Raw genomic sequence first — 23,176 nt, forward strand, 5'->3', positions numbered from 1 at the left:
AGCTTATACCTAAACATCAAATTCAAGTTCTGAAAATCAACGTCATTGTAACACTAGAAAACAAAAATAGTAATAATAAAGGTGAAATGTATTAAAGCGTGTCAAGTGTGAAAGAAAATACAAAAATGAAAGAGATGTTCAATGTCAATCAAATATAATTGCGAAAATTTGATCATTTCATGTAGTGATTGAACCAAAAGAACGTGGACAAAGGTCAAACCAAATTAAAGAACGTTATTGTACATTTACACTTGTGATTAAGAAATTGGGAACAATTAAACTGTCTCTGTTAGATTCAAATGAACCAGTCTGAACTGCAAATCTAGTTAAACTTTGTGCGCTACTGTGTAGTTGATATAAATAACTAAGAAGAACAAAATCTCAACTATTGACGGTTTTGTATGTAACCTTAAAAATTGCAAAGTACCAGCGTAAATTATGGTATTATTCAAATATCACATAAATTGTCTTACTATGACTTAGGAGCAACGATTATGATTGTCCTTAGGAATAAATGGTAGTAGATATAACGTCGATGGCCAATTTAAAATATTATTAATTAAGTGATAAATAATGTTATTACCCATGAGTTTAGACTCTCATTTTTTAATTATACAATTTGAACTATCTATGGCTTGCGACCGATAGTAAAGAATATTTTCAAATTACTACCAAATAGTTCGGGGAAAAAAATTTAATCTTCAGAATGAGTTCATCTGTTTCCTCTTTTGTTTCAATTTCATGCTCCATTCCCTTCGGCACAATCAGGACCGTTTAATTAGTTTCAGATTAAACTTGGTACGTACTTATGAAAAGAGCTAGGTTTCCTGTCAATCGAGACTTGAGATGTATCTGCTAACTAAATAACAATATATCATCCCCCATACTTTGTAACGGATTTAAACCTTTCGAATACAGTAGAAAGGAAAAAAAAAAAAGAAAAAATATCAGCTGTTTGCGAGATTGGCCCAAAGGAAGTTTAACGCTTATGGTCCCTTTTTAACAGCCAGCACAAGCTCAGAAAAATGGTTTTGAAATGAAATGATCAGTTAATAAATAAGTACCCATTGCTCCATGTTTCACGGCATGCTCAACAGATACTAATGATTGTGTAAGGAGGGCGCAGTGCTTAAAAGATTTGTACAATCATTGGAATGTTGTAAATCAATGTAATAAAGTACATTAAAAAAATAAATAATGAATTTTAAATCTGATTTCGCTATTCAAAATAGTAATTAAAATACGTTAAACGTCAACGAATTACGTTCTATATTTTCAAAGCCTGGGCTGGCTAGCGCCATTAATTTTCTACAGACACACATTCTTACTCCCTCTCTCTATCTCTGTTTCACTCTCACTCTCGCACTCCCTTTCAATATACAAACATATTTCATTGGCAGTAAATACTCCGAATCATGCGTCAAACAGTCTAACAATATATGCAAGTACAAATTGAAAAAAGGAGAAAACTTCACGAAATCTAGACAACTATTGCGACACTTATGTGGCAGCCTTGTTCAATCCTCGTTAACAGATATTTAGTTTAATACAAACTGGTCGATGCACTTTAGACTGGAACCCTAATGTGGTCAACAGATGTTACAGAGTATAAAATTACGATAAAAATTAACGCGATTCGGAAGTATGGTGTAGATAATCGCAAGTTACTATTAACGCTTGTACAAACAACAAGACTGTTCTTTCATGAACAGTTGTTTTTTTTTTTTTTTTCGTTTTCGTAGGTTATTTGTTGGCTCGTGTTTTGAATGAACGAACTACATTGAGAATAGCTGGTTGGGGTGACATCAGGTGATTCGGATGGGGTCAGTTAGTGTTTTGCTTATTTGATCGCAGTCGGGCAAGTCCCGATCGTTCTCCTTCTTCCTCGTCTGAAGTGCAAGGAGGCCCTCCTCCCACAGCACCACGTGAAGATGTTGCCTGCATTAATTCCTGATCAGGTACGTTTCGATGCTCGTAAAGTAAGATATTTAACGTCTCTTCGTAGATACGCGCTTCCGGGAACTCAACCTAAGTCAAAATGGGACAACATTGGCTAAGACAAAGTTTGTAGAAGACGTGAAATTCCATAAAAATTGGTATTTACTGGTGTTGTGATTCCACAAACAATTAATCTCTATTTGTTCTTCAGCTTCTGGCAACGGCAATAGAAAAAAATGTTCGTTCAAGTTAGAAATTTAAATTCTGCCTAAAGTTATCTTTACCTTTGTATGTTTTTTATCTGTCGCGTAGACGATAGAATGACAACAAACTTCGGCAACCTTACGACCATGTCCATAAAAAGTCCAGCAACAAATTTCACTCGACCCAATTACGTCCTTAATGAACAAAACCCTGCCGCTAAATCTGAGCGACATCTTGTCAAACAGTTCTATATTTTTCAAAAGATTGTCATCTGATGTACTGTAAATAGAAACGAATGGGTCATATGATTGCTTTCCAAAAAAAATTTTAAAAAGCGAAAAAAGCCAAGCTGTTTAAATCTGTCTCCTACCTCGTGTAAGAGTACTTGTTGTTGTGACGATTAATCAGCAATTTAACAACAGGTTTTGTTGTGTTGCTGATAAGGAGTTGCTGCTCACGTTGGGAGGTGATAAGTGGAACCCTGCAGATGGGTTCAGCCTCCCGCTCCTTCCGCTGGAGCGCTTGTTCGCACGACTCAGCCAGCTCGCCGATGCAATAATACTTTGCCTCGGCCAGCAGCTCTGCCATCTCCTTCACACTCTCAGGTAGCGGAACTGAACCGTCCCGCAAAAAGTTTAAGATCGTGCCAAAGTGCTTGCCACACCGATCGATTAGGATCCAGCCTGTGAAAACGAATAATAGTAAATAAAAAGAAAGTAGGGAACTTGGGTGATTTTAAAATTTGTACACCATTTCATTTGGAATTGCCTTTTGGAAAGAGGCATGAGCGGCTCCTCACCTTCGCAATCTGTAAGAACCTCCATCCGACCGCTAAACATAGCTCGCAACATAGTGTCATGTTTGGTGAGCGTGCCAATGGTGGTGTAATGAAGGGAACCGCCAATGTTTAATTTGACGTACTGCGACGGGTTTCCTTTCATGACAGTTTTGTGATCCCCCGACATAACGATTTCGCCGCCAGGTATTAACGCGGCCGCGGATGATGACGATGATGGTGATATGTTAATTGTATCGAGCGTCAGACTCAACATTTAAGACATGAGCAACAGAATCGTTGCTTGTTAATAGACCGGAAATTTTATTAAAACCTGCGTAACTAAGGTTATTTACAAATACAAGTTGGATTCGCTGATCAACAATAACAGCGAATTTAATACGATGTGATTTTAGGTTATAATCACTGTAAACCAAATCGAGTCATTTCGACCTCGTGATGGTTTCCTATGTCTTATCTAATTATACGAATTGTATTAAATTCTTATCCGCGGCACAATTCATTCGATATTCTCATGGTCACTAAACAAAAATTCCTTTTAATAAACCAAAAAAAAAAAAAACACTATTTATATGTTTTGCCCCATGTTGGAGACGTGAATATGATACGCGTATGAGAATGTATGCGAGCATTATGCATGAGTGTAACTCGCTTGTGTTAACAGGCTTGGGTAACGATATCCTAACGAAGAGAGTCAGCCTTATGATGATACGTGTTTCAACAAAATTTAACAGCGAGCTACACCGGCTAATATGCATTTTACAATGCCGACATCGTCAACTGACATACCGACAAAGCGTGTTGTCTTTTTCTAGCTGGCGCATTCAAAAGGGAGGGAAAATTTAACGTTATCGATAAAACGCCGGCTGACGTTTTTCTTAACCGACCAGCACCCGAAAATTATAGCCCGTTATGAATGCCGGAAAACCAAGTTTTGAGCAGGTTTTATAAACTTTCACTGCTTTTCGCTATACATGTTGTCTACTTCACCATTCCTTTACACGCGCAATAGCTTAATTGTCGTAGATAATTGTAATGAAGGAAGATTATCGGTCGGCTAAGAAAATGCATAGTACCGCCTTAACTCGCCCGGCACCTGCGCGTAAAGCAATTGCAATATACACATGCATACGTCATGAATCACATCTGTTTGACGAAAATGGCCGACTCGCTGGGAAAATATGGGTTATTCATCGATGATTTGAGCAAGATACGGGTACTGGAGCCAGAAATATCGAATCAAACAAATAAATTGAAAGAGGAGTGTCAGAATTTTGTTTCCAGTAAGTGACAAGCAGATATAAAAGCACAAAAGGGATCAATCAGCGTGACAGCGATTGACAGCGGTTCCAATGGCACATGCACACAATTAAAATCGTCCATAATAAAAACATCAATACAGAAAAATATACTTGTTATTAAAATCTTATTCGATTCACTTACCTCTATTAAAATTTATTTCACAACCCTCGAGACGTTTATTAAAATACAATTCCCATCAACGCGCTCGTTATCAACGAATATCCTTGCTTGTTATAACTTTGTAAATCGCGCAGACTGCCATCTTTATTATTTTACGCAGACTAAAAAGTTGATGTGTGCGTATATGTTTAGCCTTATACACACTTCGAAGTTCGATTAGAGCTGGTGTAAAAATAAACTGAATCAAGTAGAATGCATTATAGAAATTGTACATTATGAATTACGACGGATTTAACGGTTGTCCTTTTTTCCGAAGAAAATGGATTGATTTATCGTAGGAACCGTTTCGATAGCCCCGTATAGCAACGAGCGAGAAAGCGAATGGAGTACAGCATAAAGTACGAGTGCAATTATTGTTCTAATCCTGGGTAAAATTTTTAGAAATAACAGAGTTCCAAAAGAGTTCCGACGACTTCATTCAGATCGTCGACAATTTGGCGAATGAAGTCGAAAAAGAAAAGATGCGGACTATAGGGGCGCGTAACTTGTTGCGCTCAGTCGCTAAACAGAGAGATGCACAGAGACAGCAAATTCAGGTGTACATCATGAATTACAATTAAAGTTTTCAATCATTACCATTAATTTTATCGTATGCAACGAACGACAACAATGTACTAAACACGCGGTGCGTGTGTTTTGTTCTATTTCTAGGCTCTTATAATTGAAAAGTCAACGGAACTGGAGCGGCTACGGGTGCAGTACGATTCATTGAAAAAAATCGAACTGGAACAACTAGAAACTATAGAGCAATTGACCGCGAATTGATGTTAAAATTTTTTATCGGCATTATTCATATTTATCTTCTATTTCCTTTATGCATATTCTTTATTCCGTGTGACTTTTTCAATGAGGATTGTAGCATACAATTATAAACACTGTTATCAGCTGGTGTATACAATATTATGATGGTGTAATTAATGAAAAATACAAGAGGGTGGTATTTGGGCTGAGCATATAGATAAATTACAGTAATTACACAACGAAGAGAAACGGAATTAAGATCCAAAACAATGAATAATAATAGATAGAATAATTGACGAGTTTTTTTTTTTTCTCCCAAAATTACATAAATCATGTGTGATGTAATTATTTTTAAAGGAAAAACTCATAGCGAGATGTGTATGCCGTGCGTGTGTATACATATACATTGCTGTATATATACATACGTACGGACTACATAAAATTATAACATAATAATTAAACACGGAAATAAACGGGCTTTGGGTTACTGGCTCTATTTAACCTATCTGCATACTGCACCACATATAATTTGAAAAGGCACACGTTCAAGGATCGCCTTCCCTCTCTTAACTGTTCAATATTACTCGTTATTGAGCATTTCTTCATTATTACATACACGGTCAAATTTAATACTTCAATCCGTATTTAATTTTTGACATTCAAGATTAACAACAGGCGATTCTCTTTTATCTATTTTTTTTTCATTTGTTTGTAGTTTACAGTAGATGCCATGAACCGCAATTTATTCGATGATCGAGTGGATTGTTAAACATCGTTCATATTTCGCTTCAAAGCGAAGAACAGAAAAAAAATTGTATTTTACGTCAACAACTTAGACCTATTAAGATTGGATTATTATCATCATCATCATCAACGTTTGTAGATAAAAAAAATGTACATAACGTATATTTTTTCATTCTCTTATAACAATAAAGTTATTTTAAAAGAGAAAAATAATCATAAAGATTTACTGCAAACAGTATTCATTCATTACTACCAGCACTGAACTTAATTCATGTAGACACGTAGTCAAGGGCAATTATATTAATGATAAGAATGATAATTATAATAAGAATAATAATAATGAGAAATAGATTAAACTAGATAACATTATAGTCACGCAACCATCCATACAACCATATAGTAACCAGGAATTCAAAAATAAACTTTATTTAGTAAAAATAAGAAATGGTGTCGTATTGAATTACAAATATTATTATTAATCCTACATCCTAGATTTATAAATATGTACAGTTACATACCTATTACACCTGTAACCTAGAAGAACTCTCAGTTGAGTACACATCATAAGAGTAGATTGGAGCAGATAGGAGAATCTAATTCCATTTCCTCTCGTTAAGTTTGCCACATCTTTTTCACACAACGGTTTGCGATAATCAAATGTTCCATGCACGCATCATATATATTAATATGCCGCGACACTGAAGCTATAACATATTATGTTGTTTTCTGATCCTCAGATACCCATTAAACTCGAAAGGCAACAGATTTATTTAACAATGTCTCATTAAAAAAAAATTTAAAACAAACTCTATAAGCGTCAGCCCCCAATCTGCTCCAATCAATCAGTCTGCCACCATTGTTCAACACTAACGATTATTGCAATCCTCCAGACGTGACGGTTTTACACTATTACTATTATTATTCATCATTCATCCGTTCGTTCTGTGTATGTTCAATCATAAAATAACTATTATACTGAGAATTTCGCCAATTTCTCAATTTATTAAGTCCACAGTTTTTGTCGGTTTTTACCTTTATTTTTTTTACCGTTTTTGCAATTCAAGTTTCACACAGCAGGATTTCCAAAACTTTACAACGGCCGTATTATTATCATTGTGTCACTCTCAAGAGGTTGCAGAGATACGTTAGTGAAGCTTAGCATAACTTCCTAGACAGTCTCGGTCTTTTGACGCTTAGATTCTGGCGTCGTTTCTTCACCTGTGGATATGTTACCTTCGTTTGCCAAAGGAATTGGTGATGCCGGTCTTTTCTTATTCTCCGTTGCGATTGATGTCATATCAGATGCCTCGGTCGTAGATGGTATCGGAGCACTTGGCTTCTTAAAACGTACTATTACAGCAGTCATATTGTCACAGCCGGTTCCGTCACCAAGAGTATTCGGTGCAAGACAATGGTCAAAGAGCTACAATGTTCCAAGGATCACATTATACCATACACCGTGAATAAATTCTAGCATGTAAAATATCAACAAGAACGAAATAGCAATACTGACATTTATCTGATTACAAATTATCATGTGTTATTTAGCTATTGCTTTGTGACAGGGTGAGCATGAAATATAAGACTGAGAGTTCTCAGTTGAACCCTTAGCGGCCACATAGGGTAACTAGTTACCCCAGGCTTAGAAGATGTGAAATTAGAGGTCTAAAACCTTTGGAATTGATACAAGTAATGACATCTGCCGGTAGTAGACAAGTGTGATAAAAATCATTAGAAATGTTGAAGAACTCTTCAACAAATATGAAACAATCAGTTAGAAGTCTTAAAACACCCATATGTCTTGTACAACTAGGATTTTCAGCGTGGGGTAATGAGTTACCCCACATGGCCACTAAGGGTTAAAAAAAATTGACGTCATTGTTACAAAATATACGAGTACCGAATTTCAAGTTAACGCAATCTACTTACCTCTTCGCAAATTTGAGAAATAGTCTCATACCCCTGTTTAAATCTGGTACTAACGAACTGCACGACATCTTGGCTAGACATGAAATTCCAAATTCCATCACAGGCAAGTACCATGAATTCGTCTTGTTCAGGATCAATTGTAGCTGTTTTAATGTCTGGTTCAGCAGAGATCATTTGCTCTTGAGGAGGAAGTGCTGCGTTCTGCTTATAGGAGTGGTCTCCTAACGCTCTAGAGAGGTTCAAACCACCGTTAACACGGCCATCTGCAGTAACCTTTCCACCTGCTTTAACGATTCTCTGCATTTCCGGCTGATCCTCAGGCTTGTGATCAAGACTCAGCTCAACAGCTTGCCCGTTACGACAAAGAACGCATCGGGAATCTCCCGCATTCGCAACATACAACTCCCGTCCTGCTAGTACAGCCACTACTGCGGTACATCCGCTATCTGAGCCAGGCTATAAGGTGAAAGAAATCAGCGACAATGAGTCGGTCTGAATACACGAGAACAAATTTACATTCTCAAATTGTGCATATTGAATAAATTCAAAGGCAACGTAGGTAACAAAACAAACGTAAGAATACTTCTAAGACGAGTTGTGAAAATATCAAGACTTATTTGTAAGAAAACATTCAGGTTATTACTTCTTCTGTCATATCCATGGTACATTCATCGTCGTCATCATCAGGGTCCATGTCATCTTCATCGCTGTCATCATCATCATCATTGTCATCGTCGTCATCAACATTGTCAACATCCTCTGTATCATCATCTTCGTCATCACTAAGGGTAGAGAAAATATGCAATACACGTGAAGTAGCTGCTAAGAAGTGAAAAATGGCAAAATGCTCAAACATGTCTGTATAACGTAATCTCTGAGCCGAGCACTTGTATCTGGAATATGGTAAAGAAGAAATAAAATCAGCTACCTTTCAGGAAGACCGTCGAAGGTCTCGTCTTCCTCGTCGTCGTCGTCCTCCTCACTGCCGTCATTAACGCAAAGTAATTCATAATTGACGGGCCTCCTTCGACCGCTGCTGCTGATTCTTTCCTGCTGCTCGGCTTCGCCGTTTTCCACCGTTGAACAAGAGCTGCTTGTTACATTGTCGCCTCCTCCTTTACTGCTGTCCGCACCTTGATGTTCGGCTTTTCCCCCAGTCCCGTTAACTTCTGTATCGTTGGTGGTAGGCTGTACCTGAGCTTTGCTGGGAGACACATGTTCCTTGATATCCTCAGAGCTGTCGGGCATATCACTGGACTTGACCGTCTCTGTAACTTTGGGTGATGTAACAACTCCCGATTCTCCGTTACTAGTCGTTGAATCCAAAACCTGCTCTGCCTCGCTACTACCGATGCATTCCGGTGTCACCTTGGCAGCAGAGGCAGCGATCGAGGTTGATCCGCACAGCTGGCTGCTGGAGCTACTGACGTCAGCCTCGTTGTCGTGCCAAGAGGAGGAAGAAGAGCAGCCGGCAGTCAAGAGAGACGAAGAACCAGCCTTATCCCTTGCGCCTCTTCGTGCTCGCAAGTAAGGGCTTGCCGGTTTGCCATCTTTTTCCTTTTTCAGTGCTTTTAACGCTGGATTGGCAACTTCCGACTGATACTTTGCCATAACTTGCTCAAGCGGCATGGCAGCCTCCATTCTAAGGTTGCATACATTTTCCTCTTCATCTGAACGTGACGTAACGAACCAATTTAATATGTTTAAATATCTCATCCAATACATTAGTTCAATTAACAGCGTAGACATACTCATTAGATATTTTGCCATGCCAATTTTAATTGCATGCATTACAGTAAATCCAAACGTTATAACTATCTCTAGTAACAAGAGTAACGCACCAGAATCTTCAGCCTCTGTTTTTTCTTTAGCTCCGCAACTCGCCCCAGCTATCTCCTTCAATACCGTCACAATTTCTGGCTTGGCGAGCGTCGCATCGAACCCTAGGAACGCTTCTTTCAAGGCCTGCTCAATGTCCCCATTCTTATAAGCATCCGTATCTTTAATGAACTGAGGCAATTTCTGGGCGCAGTATGTCGCCACTTCGTGTCCACCATGACCGTCATAAACAGCGAACAGCGACACATCTTTGTCAAAGTTTAAACAGCAATTGTGCGCGTCCTGAAAAAAACGTGAATACATATTTTCACCTCAAAGATTTCATACCGTTGCGAGGTGACTGTGGAAATAAATAAATATTCTCGTTAATGAAAGTCGTTCTATAGTAACAATGATAATGGGAAGAAAAAGAATCAAAAAGGGTTAGAGCATTTTAATTTGCATACGAATTAATCGACGATAGCGTTAGTTACGCGGCAAAGAGCTAGTTGGAATACGAAAAAGAAAATGAGAAAAAAAATATCTATGCATATATATACATTTTTCTTAACCGCGTTATTATTAGGCGGGCGACCGTTCGTAAAACGAGGGGAGATTTCTCGCGGGTAGTTAATTTCAGGAGGATATTCGAGGCAGGAAGGGGACTCGTCTTGTTCGACGTAGCCAGCCGATCGAATCTCGGGTGGCTGAATAATAATTCAAACGATAATTGTAGTTAGGTTGTAACGAAACGAGCCGGCGTTCGTTCGAACGTAACGGTGCACTCACCTCTTGACTGATTCGCCAGCCTTGCATGGAACTGGCGCCGAATGCTAGAGAGTCGCCCACTTCGTCGCTCGATACTTTATCGGTTATTGGCTCTGACAAGTAGGCCCCCATTTCGCGAATATCTAAGCCTACGAACACGTTTATCCGGGGGTTACTCAATATTACTATTAACTTTTAATAAAGGTAAGGTAATCATTCGTCGCGCGGGTAGAGAGAATCGTTAACTAGCCCCCATGACCGGTTTTCTGTTTTCACTACAACTAGCGCTCGACTGTGGCGCTATCTGGCAGTGCGCCAGTTTAATCGCACTATGCGTACGTATTCCGTGTCCGGAGGGACAACTTTTCCCGCCAATATTTCATTCTGCGGCTTATTTTACGGTGGTGAATTGTCCACGCGTACACGTTTTGGGAACGCTCGCGAGCCCGGAATAATGAAATTAAGAATTATGTTGATTTCTTCGTCCAATTATTACGTGACGTGTTCCGTTCAATAATTATAGTCATTCTGATAAAATTTGTTTTCATCGATTAACTAGTCTTTCTTTTTTAAATGATCTTAGATTTTAATGGATAATTGATTGGCAAAAGCGTGGAAATTCGATTGATAATAAATCGCCTGAGTAAAATGTTAATACCGTAGGAGATAAACAAATAAAATTTTTTTTCGCTCGCTGTCTGAACGGGTCAGTCATCGAATAATGCGGAACAATGTGATACGCGTTAATCCAATGAAGCGAGATCCAATCTAATTCCATTGATTCCTACGTATTATTCTGTATCAAAGGGTGAAAATTCCGTTTTAATTAGTTTAGGATGATGATTTGTTTCAGTAAAATCTCTTGCTACACGTTACGTGTATATTTTTGTAATTCTTACTTGTATGTGGATGTACTCATATACACGATACGCCCTTGCATGAGTTTAATTCCACGTTTCAAAGTGACAAGACTTTAATCTGCTTATTCAAGTTTTAATTCAATTATCGATTCGATGTGAAATTTGTAACACCAGCGCGTTCGTATGAGAAAGACGTGAAAAACTAATTAATTTAAACAAATAATTTCCAGTAACGACCTCACAACAAACTAGCATAAAAAAAAAACATGTTTTTTTCAATTCTTCAAATCACACAAACAATTCTTATTCTGGATACATGTAGAATAAACTAAAGAAGTTTGTCTCGTTGCTTTTCTCCTCGTTTAGGTTCTAAGGGCACGTTAGGCAGGTCAGAACCAAGACCAAGCATGCCGCCGGCTGCGTCCTTGGTTCTGGTAACGTAATTTCCAGGATAAAGCGTTCCACGTACATATATAAACACACACATACACACATATATATATATACATGTATAGTGTAACATACAGTTACAGGCATAGAGGGTCGGTCGATTTGTCGTACCTATGGTACAAGGATCCGCAGATGCAACAGCCGCGCACATGCGCCCCCGTTGCTTCGGCGCGCCGTGACGAATGGCCGAAAGCATAGACTCAGGGGTTCAACGTGTGCAACGATGACGTTTTCAGGTGCGAAAGCGCGCCGCGGTGGGGAGGAACGAATTGCAGCAAGGTAGAGCGGCGAGGTGTGGAGGGGAGGGAGGCAGCATCCATGGTTCGAGGCTCGAGGTATGCGCGTGGCGGATGACGCCGGCGCCTGTAGGTACGCCACGCTTCGATACCGTGGCCCGCGGCGAGCCGCGGGTTGCGGAATCTCAGGGACGAGAAGGAAGGGGAATGCGTGTCGTGACGGTAGTGGTTGCTTATCGATTTGCCGCCCCGCAGGCGGCGTCGTCGTCGTCGTCGTCGTTGGGGATGGGGACGGGGATGAGAAGAGTCGGTGGGCGTCGAGCTATAAGCCTCGTAGTTTGTAGAGACGTAGCGGATATACGTATATGAGTGTTATTTTTTTTTCCTCCCTGCAGGGGGCGCTCGTCACCATCACATTACATCTCACTAATCGTCTCTGGGATATACTGATGCGATTCACCTGTCGGGTGGTTGCTGGCAATGTTAGCGGGGAAATATTGGTTTATTGATGAAGCGAAAAGCGTGGCGTAATAATTTGCGGATATCCTGACAGGCTCTGGTTATACGAGTACGTTATACCTAGGTATACCTACATATACATGTAGCAGCGTTGGCTGGGAGAGTTTGAGAGATTTATCGAAGGGCGGGATGAAGGAAGAACGGTACGTGATGGCTGGAGGGAGGAATGAAGGTGGATTGGAAAGATTCCGTGTCTTATTTGCCTGCAGGCACACGCACCGAAGTAAATCACGTGCACTAGATGCGCGTACGCAAGGTATAACTGCAACTTTGTCGTTCAGGACGTATTACACTGGGAGAAATCAGATTCCAAGGGAGGAAGGGGGGGGGGGGAGGTTCCCTCCTCTCTATTTCTTTTTATGTCTTTTTTTGTGTAACTATAGATATATATAATTACTTACGGAGATGGATGTGTACTCGAGGCTCGCAAAGCTCATTCAAAGACACCAGGATATCCTTCTCGTGTCTGATGATGGTTACGTCAATAGGACGGCCGGACCGAGCACCGAGTCTCATCAACGTTATATCTATGTAATATGTACGAATATAGACGATCATCTGACGTGAAGAAAGAAATAAATAACTAATAAAGTTCAAGTACAATATACATGCATCAAATTTTTTACCACACCATTAATATTTTTTTTTTTTTTCTCAGTACAGCTAGCGATTTATTACATGATCGCGCGCATTGAGACGAAGTCGACTTTGCAACTTATTAATTGAGGCGACATAACGTATTCGTGAAATTCATGACAGGGCAGTTTGAAAAAAAATATAAATTATTGTTATGAGAATGGTATTAGGACTCGAATACATTTGGGATTTGAAAATCGGTATATCGTTATAGCCGAATGCACGTTATTTCGACCGCTATAACAATTATCATAGACCCATACATTATTTCATTACTTTGGTTACGATTCATTCGGGGAATCCCGTTCCTCGAACAGTAGTCAATTACCATCGCGTTAAATGTAATTTCCGTAGCGAATTCCGAGCTACCGTTGCAATCGCTATCATGAGTTCCCTGGCGTCCAGAGGGTATCTCGATCCCCGGAGCTCCGTCAAAAGGAAATAGCGGGAAGCAACCACCTCTGGGTATACGGTCTTGACGGCGGCGGCGGCGGTGGCGGCGGCGGTAGGTACGAGCCCTCAGAGAGCCGTCGATGGTGGGGAAAGCTCGGCGTCGGCGTCGGCGCCGAGATCGGAGGCGCGGGCGCCGTGAGCATCGCAGAGTCTGGTAATCGCCAGTTCTCTGCCGAGGTTCCAATTGACTTGGCCGACCCTGGGTGGACGCCGCGAAAGAAAGATCATCGGCGTCGTTTACCCACGAATAAACAATAAATCAACGTTCAAAAAACCATATCACTAGATTTAAATTTCTCCACGGTATAATTGAACCCCCGCGTAAATCGAAATTGATAAACGAGCGCAGCGGCATTGTCCTCGACTATCAGTGTCGTGCGTGTACAAGAAAATTTCGCGGGTGCTTGTCTGACCGTTCACTCATTCTTTTTCTCTCTCTCTCTCTATCACTCTCTCTCTCTTTCTTTCTCTCTACGTTATTCTCTCAGTGTGCGTACGTGTATCAACATTGTGCGGTACGATGTGGTGTGCATGCATGCCGCGATGCATAATCCGAGCACAACAACGTCGTCGTCGTCGTCACGTCACGTCCGATGAGGAATGATTCGAGATCATCGCCCGCGCACCGGAAGAATATTACACCATAACGGGACGGTCTTAAAAAACGACGGAAACTACAGTGGCTACCTGCGGTCTACTAACCTGAACTTGGGTCGGCCTGACTAGGCGAGTACCTATTTTACTACTAGACTGCAATTCGAATGCTCCGTGTATCATATAACTCCACATTTTAAATCGCATATTTTTTATCCTGCCGATCGCCCCTGCATTATATTCTCCTTCAGATTTCCCGGACTGAGGCAAAAGCGAGTGACGTGTTCCGCCTACGCGCGCGTGTAAAGAAATTATCGCGGGCGCGTACGTCCGAGGGGCTCTGCGTGTTACGACGGGCACGGTATGAATCGAGGGGTGAATTTATAACCCGAATTCATTCGCCCTGGGCATTCCCGGCGTCCGTTTACCTCTTCTCTTCGTACCGTCAGTCTGCCCCTTTGCCCCTCTCCGATGCTTCCCGCATATCACAGTGCTACTCGCTGCCGCGACGCGACGCGACGCGCCGCCGCTTCTCCTCTGCTCAATGTCCGAGTCGTTTACGCAAGGCTTCCACGAGGTTTACGCGCGCCGTGTGACGTCATTAATGATTAACGAGTTGACGCTAGCTAAAGGTCCCCGTGGACACCTACGAGACCGACGAGACCGATGATCTGGTACTGGTACTCGTACTCCTCCTCCTCCTCCGTTACCTCAATTTATTGCACGACGAGAATCAAACAGCTCGTTTATCTCCTCTTTATTCCATCTATTCTGGATTCGTTTAATTTTTTTTTTTTTTTTTCCTCCGAACAAGTAGAAAATTTTATCCAACTCCGACATGAAAGCATTCGTCACGTATACAGTACGACAATTGCATCATCGATTGACGTGTTCGGTAAAAATATGTCACGATATCTTACAAGTCTCCAACTAATTCCAACTTTTAAACGGCGGGCAGAAAACGTTGCCTCGTGAAATTTGGTAAATCTCTTCTCATTTCTTTATCACTTCAAGTTTTTGCTGAAACCCATAACCTTTCGTCGACATGTAACTGGTCTTATGACTCTAGATTAATTACGAATAAGATTTAGATTTGGCGCGAAACTATAAAATGAAGTATTGATTTGAAATTTGAAAATCGGCGCCACGTATTACACAGCAGTTGAAATTGCATCCCCATAATTACACTCGTTGAAATAATTCTCATTGATCGAGAAAATCGTTTCGATAAATAAACGATGACGTTGCCGCGATTCGTTCGGTGTTCAACTTGGCTGTGGTGCGAATAGTGACGTCAGAAGGCTCGATGTCGTCGCATGACGTCACGGCAGCCGGTTTCAACCGTCGTTGGGGTTGAACTGGAGAGGTGCGAGTGCATTTCTTTCATTCTTTTTCGTTCATTTTCTCGTTTCCGTTGCGTGTAAATTTATTCATTCATTTTTTTTCCGCTTCTCTTACCCCATTTTCTATTACAAAACCACGGCTGGAGCTTTTCCCACATCGTACATAAACACACACAACGCACACGCGTATGTCTAAAGGTGCACGAATAAAGGTGTACTGTGTATTGTACGTAACGTAGGTACACCCCGTGCGTCGTAGTGGTCGTCGTCGACGTCGGTTACTATGGATACCGAGCGAGGTGAAATTCTGCTTGTCGGGAAACGTTGGAATTATACAGGAACGGGGCTTCGGATCGCGTATCGCTGCATACGCCTAACGCGTTATGCTAGCTACTGTTACAGCACCGCATTCCCACCCGTTAGTACCATGTATGTACGTGTAGAGATATTCAGGGATTCGTACCTGTGTGGATCGCACGCGTATAGGTGGGTATAAACAGCTCTTAAGAGCAGCAAAGGGAATTGACGTTCAAGAGGAAGACGACGTGATTATATGCAGCCATCGTCTAATTGTTACATATCCTTGTTTCTCGCCCCAATTCACATTCCTTCCGTCTATCCAACCACCGACTCAACGATGCTTTGGCCGAAGTAAAATCCTCCGATCCGTAACGGCGCAATTTCATCATTCCTGCGCTTCGGTTGATTCTCCGATTCAAATTTTCCCGCCAAATTTTCGAAATCGTACAATTGGCCAGTGCACTTCTGACGTCATTGATGCCAAAATCAAGTGACGCGTACGGTTCAAGAACGACGCTGACGATTGCTGCGCTACGTCTTTCAATCTACAACAATTATAAGCCGGAAGATGACAAATCGCATCGTGGTATGAGGAGGTATCACAGAAGAATAAAGAGCGTAATGATGGTACATTATATACTTATATATATATATATATATATATATATAGTATGTGTAATTATTTGAAGGAATACAATGTCGTTCTCTTCATCTTCGTTGATTTCTTTTGTTATCGAGGAATCGAATGACGAAAATAATGGGTAGCAGATCGAAGGGTGATATCGTGGTACAAGAGCCGAGTTGTTTTGTCAATATTTCATTTAATCCAGCGATACGATTTCCCCGGGCAAAATTCACCGTCAGTCTGGAGGATAGAGTAGCAGAGCCGGCGAGCTAACCACGACGTCGATATCTTTGGCGGACAGTGACAGACTGGTTCGCGTTCGTTCCCCCTTCGCGAAATGAGGTACATACCTACGAACCATCCGCGTAAGCTCGTAGGTTGCGTTCTACTTCTTCTTCTTCTTCGTTTTTGCTTTCTCGCCCGCACCTGAAAAATAGAGAAAGAAACAGAGTTTGGATTACCCACCAAGTTCTTCGCATTCCCTCCGACTTCACCTCCTCCAGACGTGCCTCCTCGCACCACTGTGAAAATAAATCATTCTTTGCCGATATACGCGTCGACTGTGACTGTCCTCGTACCTTCCAACCCCCGAGACTCGACGCCTTATCTGTCGGGTAGCTTGTGTTGTATACCCAGCAATGTAAAGGGTTTATATCATCGTCTATCTTACGAATACAGATATCTTTGTACACCAGTTTCTACACAGATAGGCGGGCGGGTACGATCGAAGAGACACGCGCGATATTGTGTAGAGATTACGAATGAATAGATGATACATGAGAGAAGATGACGGTGAACAGATAAACTCCGCTGTATCATCTACATATAAATGCGCGAAACCGGCGGAAGCCAGATTCTATTATATGGATATTTATAGAGGTTTGGAATAACCGAACAATACCTTCTATCCTAGTCGGAATTGGGGTTTATCGATTACAGAACGATTCCGGAAAGAAGGAAATTGTACAAACACGCGTGTCGTGAAACTCGGAACTTACGAGAGAACCTCAGGATAAATCAAATTCGAATTAACGTCAAGTCAATCACATCCGCGCGGAAGTAAAAGCAGATCGAATGTATCGTTCCGATCGAAGAAGTGGCGGAAAAAAGAGAGTCGGTAAGATTTCATTTATTTAAAATCCATGTTCTAGCTCGGTCCTAGATCTTTTTATCTTCAATTTTATTCTATTTCTTTTTTTTTTTTTTTTAACTTTTCCCTCGAAACTCACTTCCATGCAGACATTACACGTAGCTACAGCCAGCCTGTCGAAAGCTGTACGGGAAAAAAGTCAGGGAGTTAAATGGAAAAGTCGCGGAACGAATCGAGCGGTATTATTGGAACTGATCGCGGGGGTTGGATCCGCGGTTATCTGTTCTCAACATACGTATTACCTCTCGGTATAATTGCTTTTTATGCTAAATTCAACAACAAAAGTTGGCTTCCGGCCAAGCGAGCCCCGAAGCGCCATTTCCGCTCGGCCTGGAGCACAGGCTCGAGATTATACGTATATGTACGTAACTTTTTTCTCAAATACTCACGTTTAATAGTTGTAGGAATAGGAAACAAGACGCCTGTTATAATTTCAGTCCTTAATGTTAATGTTTAATGGTTCCTGACCGCAATTTTACATTTTCCATTTAATTAACACGCCATAGTAATTTCATTAATTTCGGTACTTTTTTAGCTCAGCAACGAGACAATGTAGATAAACGTTGGATAGTTCTTTTTTTTAGGAAATTCAACGCTCTGCAACAAAAAAAAAAAACAACCGTACGATATAATTTTTTGATAATTAAACTCTGTTAAAATTTATTCAAAACTAACGTTGAAATAATATGAGAAATTTACTTTTTTATGTGACTAACAGCGATAATACTATACTTATCACAAAATATTGAGTTTGTTTTTTTTTTTTTTTCCCACCGATATGTCATACGACAAAAAATAAAAGAATTTCAAATGACGAGTCAGGATAAAGAAAAAAGAAAATGTAACCAAAGCGTTGGAGGTTATCGATAAATTAACATTTATTTTATCACCTCGCATGTTGTTTACTGTTTTATTATTTGAGACAGGCTCCTTGACCCCTAGTAACAAATTTAACACATAGATTATTCGAAGAGCGAATCGCAAAAAGATAATGCAAAGATGCTGCTTTCGTGACTGAAGTTTAACTCAAATGATTTCAGTCGCCGGATTCGATATTAACTGTAAGTGTCTCACCTGGTGTTATACTCGTCGTTCCTGGCCAGAAGATCTAGGCCGACTGCCTAATCCGTCTCTAACTTTCCTGTTTCGTTAGCCTCCGTCTCTCTCTAACTTCTCTCTCTTTATTCCGATATTCAAACAACAAGTATACCGAGAAATATTGACTGCGTTTCCGAAACGAGGGAGAGGGAGAGGGAGAGAGAGAGAGAGAGAGTGAAAATTAATAAAGTAAAGAAAGCCGCAAGCACTGCAATTATACCCTTCGTCAAGAACCGCGGGTTACAAGCACACGGGGGTTAATATAATAATATAATAATATAATAATATAACAAGAAACGAAGTAGTGGCTGTAACAACGCGTTTCCTCGTTTTCGGCAAATTCATGGTTTGTTTCCGTCTTGGCAATTGGGCGACCTTCGCAACCCGGTGTGGGGATGCACCCCTCGAGGTCTGAACAAGAATTCAATTTGGGTAGCGACATGGGGCAATTAGAAGTCGAGGATGGCGGAGGTAAGGCGCGTAATTAGCAGCAGTAGCAGCAGCAGCAGTAGTTGCGCAAAAAGGGGAGAAGCCGACCCTCTCGGCCTCTCTTTCTCTTTACCTCTGGTGAACGTTTACCTCTGTGTGTGTGTGTGTGTGTGTGTGTGCGGAAGACGTATACAAGACGAAGAACCGGAAGCAGCCTCGGCTCCTTTGCTCGGAGAAGAGCTTGCGGGATCACGTACCGTCCGTAACTCCGTATTATACACGTGTATGTGTGTGTGTGTGTGTGTGTGTAGATACGTATAAAGCTCGCGGAGGAACAGATGGAAGGAGGAGAGAAAAGCACGTCGTCCAACTGACTCCGAGTTCGATTATACACTGACACGTGGCCGATGATACTTTGACAGCTACACTTGTCACCTACCGGATGTCGCAGAATCTGATGTCGACCGGCCGGAAGTGTCGACGAGAAGACGAGGAATTGCTAATTTAGTTGATACGTAATTGGAACGGGATCATCCGACGATCACGTGAAAACGTGAAGAGAAACGTGTGCGAAAACTGTCGAAGAGCCGATATTTCAATCAATTACTTTTTCGTCGTGCGATTTTCAATTACAAATAATCGGTTATCTCGCCTTTTTATTCAGGGATCGATCTAGTCTAACGGTTCGAAAAATTGCTGATTTCCGCGATTTTTTTTTTTCTTTGTGTTAATGGTTAAAATAGGCTGATAAGTCTGATTTTTTTTTTAATGTCAAATCAAAGCACCCGCGAAGAACAGATAATTAAGTTTTTACACGTTTATTTGTTGTTCTCTTTAAATTTATTTCGTAAGGTTGAAAATGGCTTTGAAAAAAAAAGTGGTTACCCACGGCGGGCAAAGTGTAACGATAAATATTGTGTAAAGCAAAGTACGTAAAAATATTGTTAATCGGTATGAAAGCCGCTATCTTGCTGCGAAGGTGTTTTTTTTGTTTTTTTTTTTTATATATACACAAATATTGACGGAATGGTGGCAGTTTGATAAAAATTTATTGCATTTGGTCCGTTTTTTTTTGACAGTTTTTATTTAAAAAAAAAAAATATGAAGATTTCAACAACGAAAAAAAGTTGCCGTGGCAAGATAAAGATCGTGGTGTGAAGAATGTTGTGTTCGAATTTGAGACCGATAGCTTGAAAAATCTTCTTTTCAGAGTGTCCAACGTTTTGAAAAACCACGTTTCGAGAAAACCGCGAAGGAGAAAAAATGTAAAAAAAAATAAAACAAAAACAAACGGTTAAAAACTATTATTTTCCTTTCTTCGCGAGTGCTTTTGATTTGACGGTATAAAAAAAAAAAAAAAAAAAAATATGGGGAAAATCAACTATTTTTCAAACCGTTACGCTGGAATATTTCAGATACAGTCGGTTGAAATCGCATAAATGCCGAAGCGTGAAATGAAAAAAACACTCGATCCGTTTCGGCTGGAGACGAATTGTAACCACTTGAAATCCGGCGTCGAAACTTGTTGGGTTTGGATAATTGATATAAATTATTTGTTCGATCCGTAAAACGTTTAATCTTGAGAAATCTGCTTACGTTGTGCACCCACAACACGAGTAGGACATGCAAGATGAGAAATATAGTTACGCAGACTCGGCTCGTGAGAAAGTAGGACAAGTATAAATTGAAACTCCAAGGTTTCCATTTACCCGGACTGGCTGCTAGCTAGTCTAGCGAGAATTCTAGGAGCTAAATTTTTGGGGGTTGAACAGCGTTGGTTAAAAGAGATCGCACCGGAGTCGCGTATAAATACGGCAAGTTGTTTAAGAAAGGTGTTTGGCACTCGACGATCAGCGCCGCGATAAACCTGATACAAGCATACTTGACATCTTGTTGAACGGGGATGGAAAATTCTTCGAGTTTTTCCTTTCACCATCCGCCCTCTAAGTCGTTTACTACCAGAGCCTCGGGTACGCGGTATGGTTCTGCGGGAGAATCGAGGATACGAGGGAGAAAAGCCATCGGTACAAGTGCGACGTGGTATAACAGCTGCCGGAAGAGGAAGAAATAGGGAGGATCTGCTAAGGGATGACGTTTTTTTCTCAACATCAACGGCTGGAACTTCGGATGCGGATGGAAAAATAAGCCCGAAGAAAAGAAGAGGTTTGGAAAGGTTCGCCATTTTTACAACGGAGGAAACCTCTTCCCGTGACTGCTGAATATCCCTACGGCATTAAAGAATCGTACAGGTCCGTTAGGGTGGTCCTTAAAAAGGTCATTTTTGAATATCGACCGGCTCGCCCCTCAAATCACCTCCGCATAATTCAAAAATAATTTCCTAATTTTTTCAGGTTTTTATCTCAACTGTAACTCGTGCCCCGAAGAGGGTGGATAGCCCCATTCAACCCTTTCAAGGTTACTTCAAATATACCGGACGGATTTGGATGAAATTTGGTATACGGGGGAGTTTTTGGACGGCCGATTACGGATCTGAACTTAAAATTTGAAAATTCAAAGCGGTGAATCCATTATGATGGACCAAAACCCCAAAAGTTACCAGATATTGCCATATTGGATTCACCATTTTGAATTTTGTAATTTCGAGTCCAGATTCGTAATCAGCGACCTAGAAAATCCCCGAGTACCAAATTTTACCGAAATCAAATGACTTTTTGAATTTCGCTCCGCCATTTCGAACTCGCAAATTTTGAATCCAAATCCGTAATCACCGATCCGAGAAACCCCCGTATACCAAATTTCATCTAAATCCTTTCGACAGATTTGATGTGCCCCTGAAAAGGTTGAATGGAATCCAACCAAAAATCTGAATAAACTAGGAAATCAGCTCCAATTTGAAGAATAACCTTTCCAAGGCTCTATCCTAAGTTACACACAGCACATACGTATAACGTTCCTAGGTTGTACGACCGACGTGAAGTAGCTCAGCGAAAACATCACATACCAACGGTCAGAATCCACCGTCATGAATGACCATTTCGGGGCATCCTATCCATCCGAGGTTGTCTACATTCAAGGGTTCGGGAGTTCCGAGGACCTCGGAAGTTCGTTTCCGGTCCTCGAGAGATCCTTGTGACGCAATTGCAGGATGAAATTAACAGTTGAGAAAGCTGCAGAGGGTGAAACGAACGAACACATGGACGTACTTGTATACCCAAGAACTCTGACACGTATGGGTATAATATAACCGAGGTACCGAGGTTCTCTTTGTGCCGTTTGTACCCTGCACAGGGGGTGGTTACATACGTATAGGAACAATGGAGACACTTTGCCGATTGCCACATAGGGGAAAACCACCGCCAGGAGCGACAACCTCCTCTTCACGTTCACCGCGCCACCGTCGACCTAAGCCAGGTCATTAATTCGGCCCTTAACTTCGTCCGGAGGAACGAAAGCTACCCTCGATTCTCTCTCCCCGGCGTGTTCTGTTTCGCTTTGAATTGAGAGCTTCGGTAATATTTATGTATAGGTGTATGGTACGTTTATACATGTACGTATAACGTACGTACAACAAAGGTAGAGTTCGAGTTACGACCATCAGCGCGAAGCTTTTCTCCCAAACTTTGCAAATCGATCGTTCGATGATGGACTGTACGAGACTCCGCGGTCTCGGGGATAAACTTGCTAGGGATTTTCATTTTTGACCTATTTTTTTTTTTTTTTTCAAAATGTCACTGGAAAAATTTCTGACGGATACTGAAAAAAAAAAAATATTTACCGTTCGTTGCAAATTTTTCGACAGTCGAAACCTTAAGGAAACAAAAAACAAGAAAATAAAAGTTACAAAATGAACCGCCCTGATACTTACCCCAACCGTAATATTATTTTATTCGATTTGATAAATTTATTTACTTTGTTTTTTTTTTTCCTCACACGCGGACAGCCAGACAAGGAAATTGGCGACTCGGTGTGTGTGAAATACGCTAACGCATACACGCCGGTATAAATTCACCGTTTAAAGAGCACTCGAAACTTTTTCCACGAGGTAAACCAACTTTGGAAAAAAAATCTCTCGTTTAAACTGTATTTTAGGGTGTGCTGTGGT

General features: G+C 40.9%; 3 protein-coding genes across 4 annotated transcripts; 1 reads left to right on the top strand and 2 right to left on the bottom strand.

Moving 5' to 3' along the window:
- Nucleotides 1–1,680: 1,680 nt before the first annotated feature.
- On the bottom strand, nucleotides 1,681–3,626 carry LOC107228044 (BTB/POZ domain-containing adapter for CUL3-mediated RhoA degradation protein 3). The gene is made up of 4 exons (XM_015669389.2): nucleotides 2,942–3,626; nucleotides 2,513–2,825; nucleotides 2,223–2,421; nucleotides 1,681–2,028 (listed from the first exon to the last, which is right to left on the bottom strand). Exons 1-4 carry the CDS (start codon nucleotides 3,192–3,194, stop codon nucleotides 1,825–1,827), a joined length of 969 nt encoding a protein of 322 aa, XP_015524875.1. The 5' UTR covers nucleotides 3,195–3,626; the 3' UTR covers nucleotides 1,681–1,824.
- Nucleotides 3,627–4,088: 462 nt separating this feature from the next.
- On the top strand, nucleotides 4,089–6,684 carry LOC107228045 (intraflagellar transport protein 20 homolog). The gene is made up of 3 exons (XM_015669390.2): nucleotides 4,089–4,221; nucleotides 4,802–4,956; nucleotides 5,072–6,684. Exons 1-3 carry the CDS (start codon nucleotides 4,098–4,100, stop codon nucleotides 5,183–5,185), a joined length of 393 nt encoding a protein of 130 aa, XP_015524876.1. The 5' UTR covers nucleotides 4,089–4,097; the 3' UTR covers nucleotides 5,186–6,684.
- LOC107228038 (probable protein phosphatase CG10417) lies at nucleotides 5,274–12,937 on the bottom strand. Of its 2 annotated transcripts, none has more exons than XM_046740160.1 (6): nucleotides 12,887–12,937; nucleotides 9,676–9,955; nucleotides 8,763–9,504; nucleotides 8,478–8,616; nucleotides 7,835–8,290; nucleotides 5,274–7,328 (listed from the first exon to the last, which is right to left on the bottom strand). In XM_046740160.1, exons 1-6 carry the CDS (start codon nucleotides 12,920–12,922, stop codon nucleotides 7,074–7,076), a joined length of 1,908 nt encoding a protein of 635 aa, XP_046596116.1. In that variant the 5' UTR covers nucleotides 12,923–12,937; the 3' UTR covers nucleotides 5,274–7,073. The 2 variants fall into 2 exon arrangements, with proteins under 2 accessions (XP_046596116.1, XP_015524868.1); XM_015669382.2 differs by lacking the exon at nucleotides 12,887–12,937 and adding an exon at nucleotides 10,442–10,699.
- Nucleotides 12,938–23,176: the final 10,239 nt, after the last annotated feature.

The sequence above is a fragment of the Neodiprion lecontei genome, chromosome 5 (genome assembly GCF_021901455.1).
Source record: "Neodiprion lecontei isolate iyNeoLeco1 chromosome 5, iyNeoLeco1.1, whole genome shotgun sequence".
Classification (NCBI taxonomy): Eukaryota; Metazoa; Arthropoda; class Insecta; order Hymenoptera; family Diprionidae; genus Neodiprion; species Neodiprion lecontei.

Coding starts and splice junctions, on each gene's coding strand:
- LOC107228044 (XM_015669389.2), bottom strand. CDS start 3,194: ATGTTGAGTCTGACGCTCGATACAATTAACATATCACCATCATCGTCA. Junction 2,826..2,941: donor GGTTCTTACAGATTGCGAAG/GTGAGGAGCCGC, acceptor TCGTTTTCACAG/GCTGGATCCTAATCGATCGG. Junction 2,029..2,222: donor CAGATAAAAAACATACAAAG/GTAAAGATAACT, acceptor ATTTTGACTTAG/GTTGAGTTCCCGGAAGCGCG.
- LOC107228045 (XM_015669390.2), top strand. CDS start 4,098: ATGGCCGACTCGCTGGGAAAATATGGGTTATTCATCGATGATTTGAGC. Junction 4,222..4,801: donor GTGTCAGAATTTTGTTTCCA/GTAAGTGACAAG, acceptor TAAAATTTTTAG/AAATAACAGAGTTCCAAAAG. Junction 4,957..5,071: donor CACAGAGACAGCAAATTCAG/GTGTACATCATG, acceptor TTCTATTTCTAG/GCTCTTATAATTGAAAAGTC.
- LOC107228038 (XM_015669382.2), bottom strand. CDS start 10,552: ATGGGGGCCTACTTGTCAGAGCCAATAACCGATAAAGTATCGAGCGAC. Junction 9,505..9,675: donor AACAGAGGCTGAAGATTCTG/GTGCGTTACTCT, acceptor CGTCACGTTCAG/ATGAAGAGGAAAATGTATGC. Junction 7,329..7,834: donor TTTCTCAAATTTGCGAAGAG/GTAAGTAGATTG, acceptor GGAACATTGTAG/CTCTTTGACCATTGTCTTGC.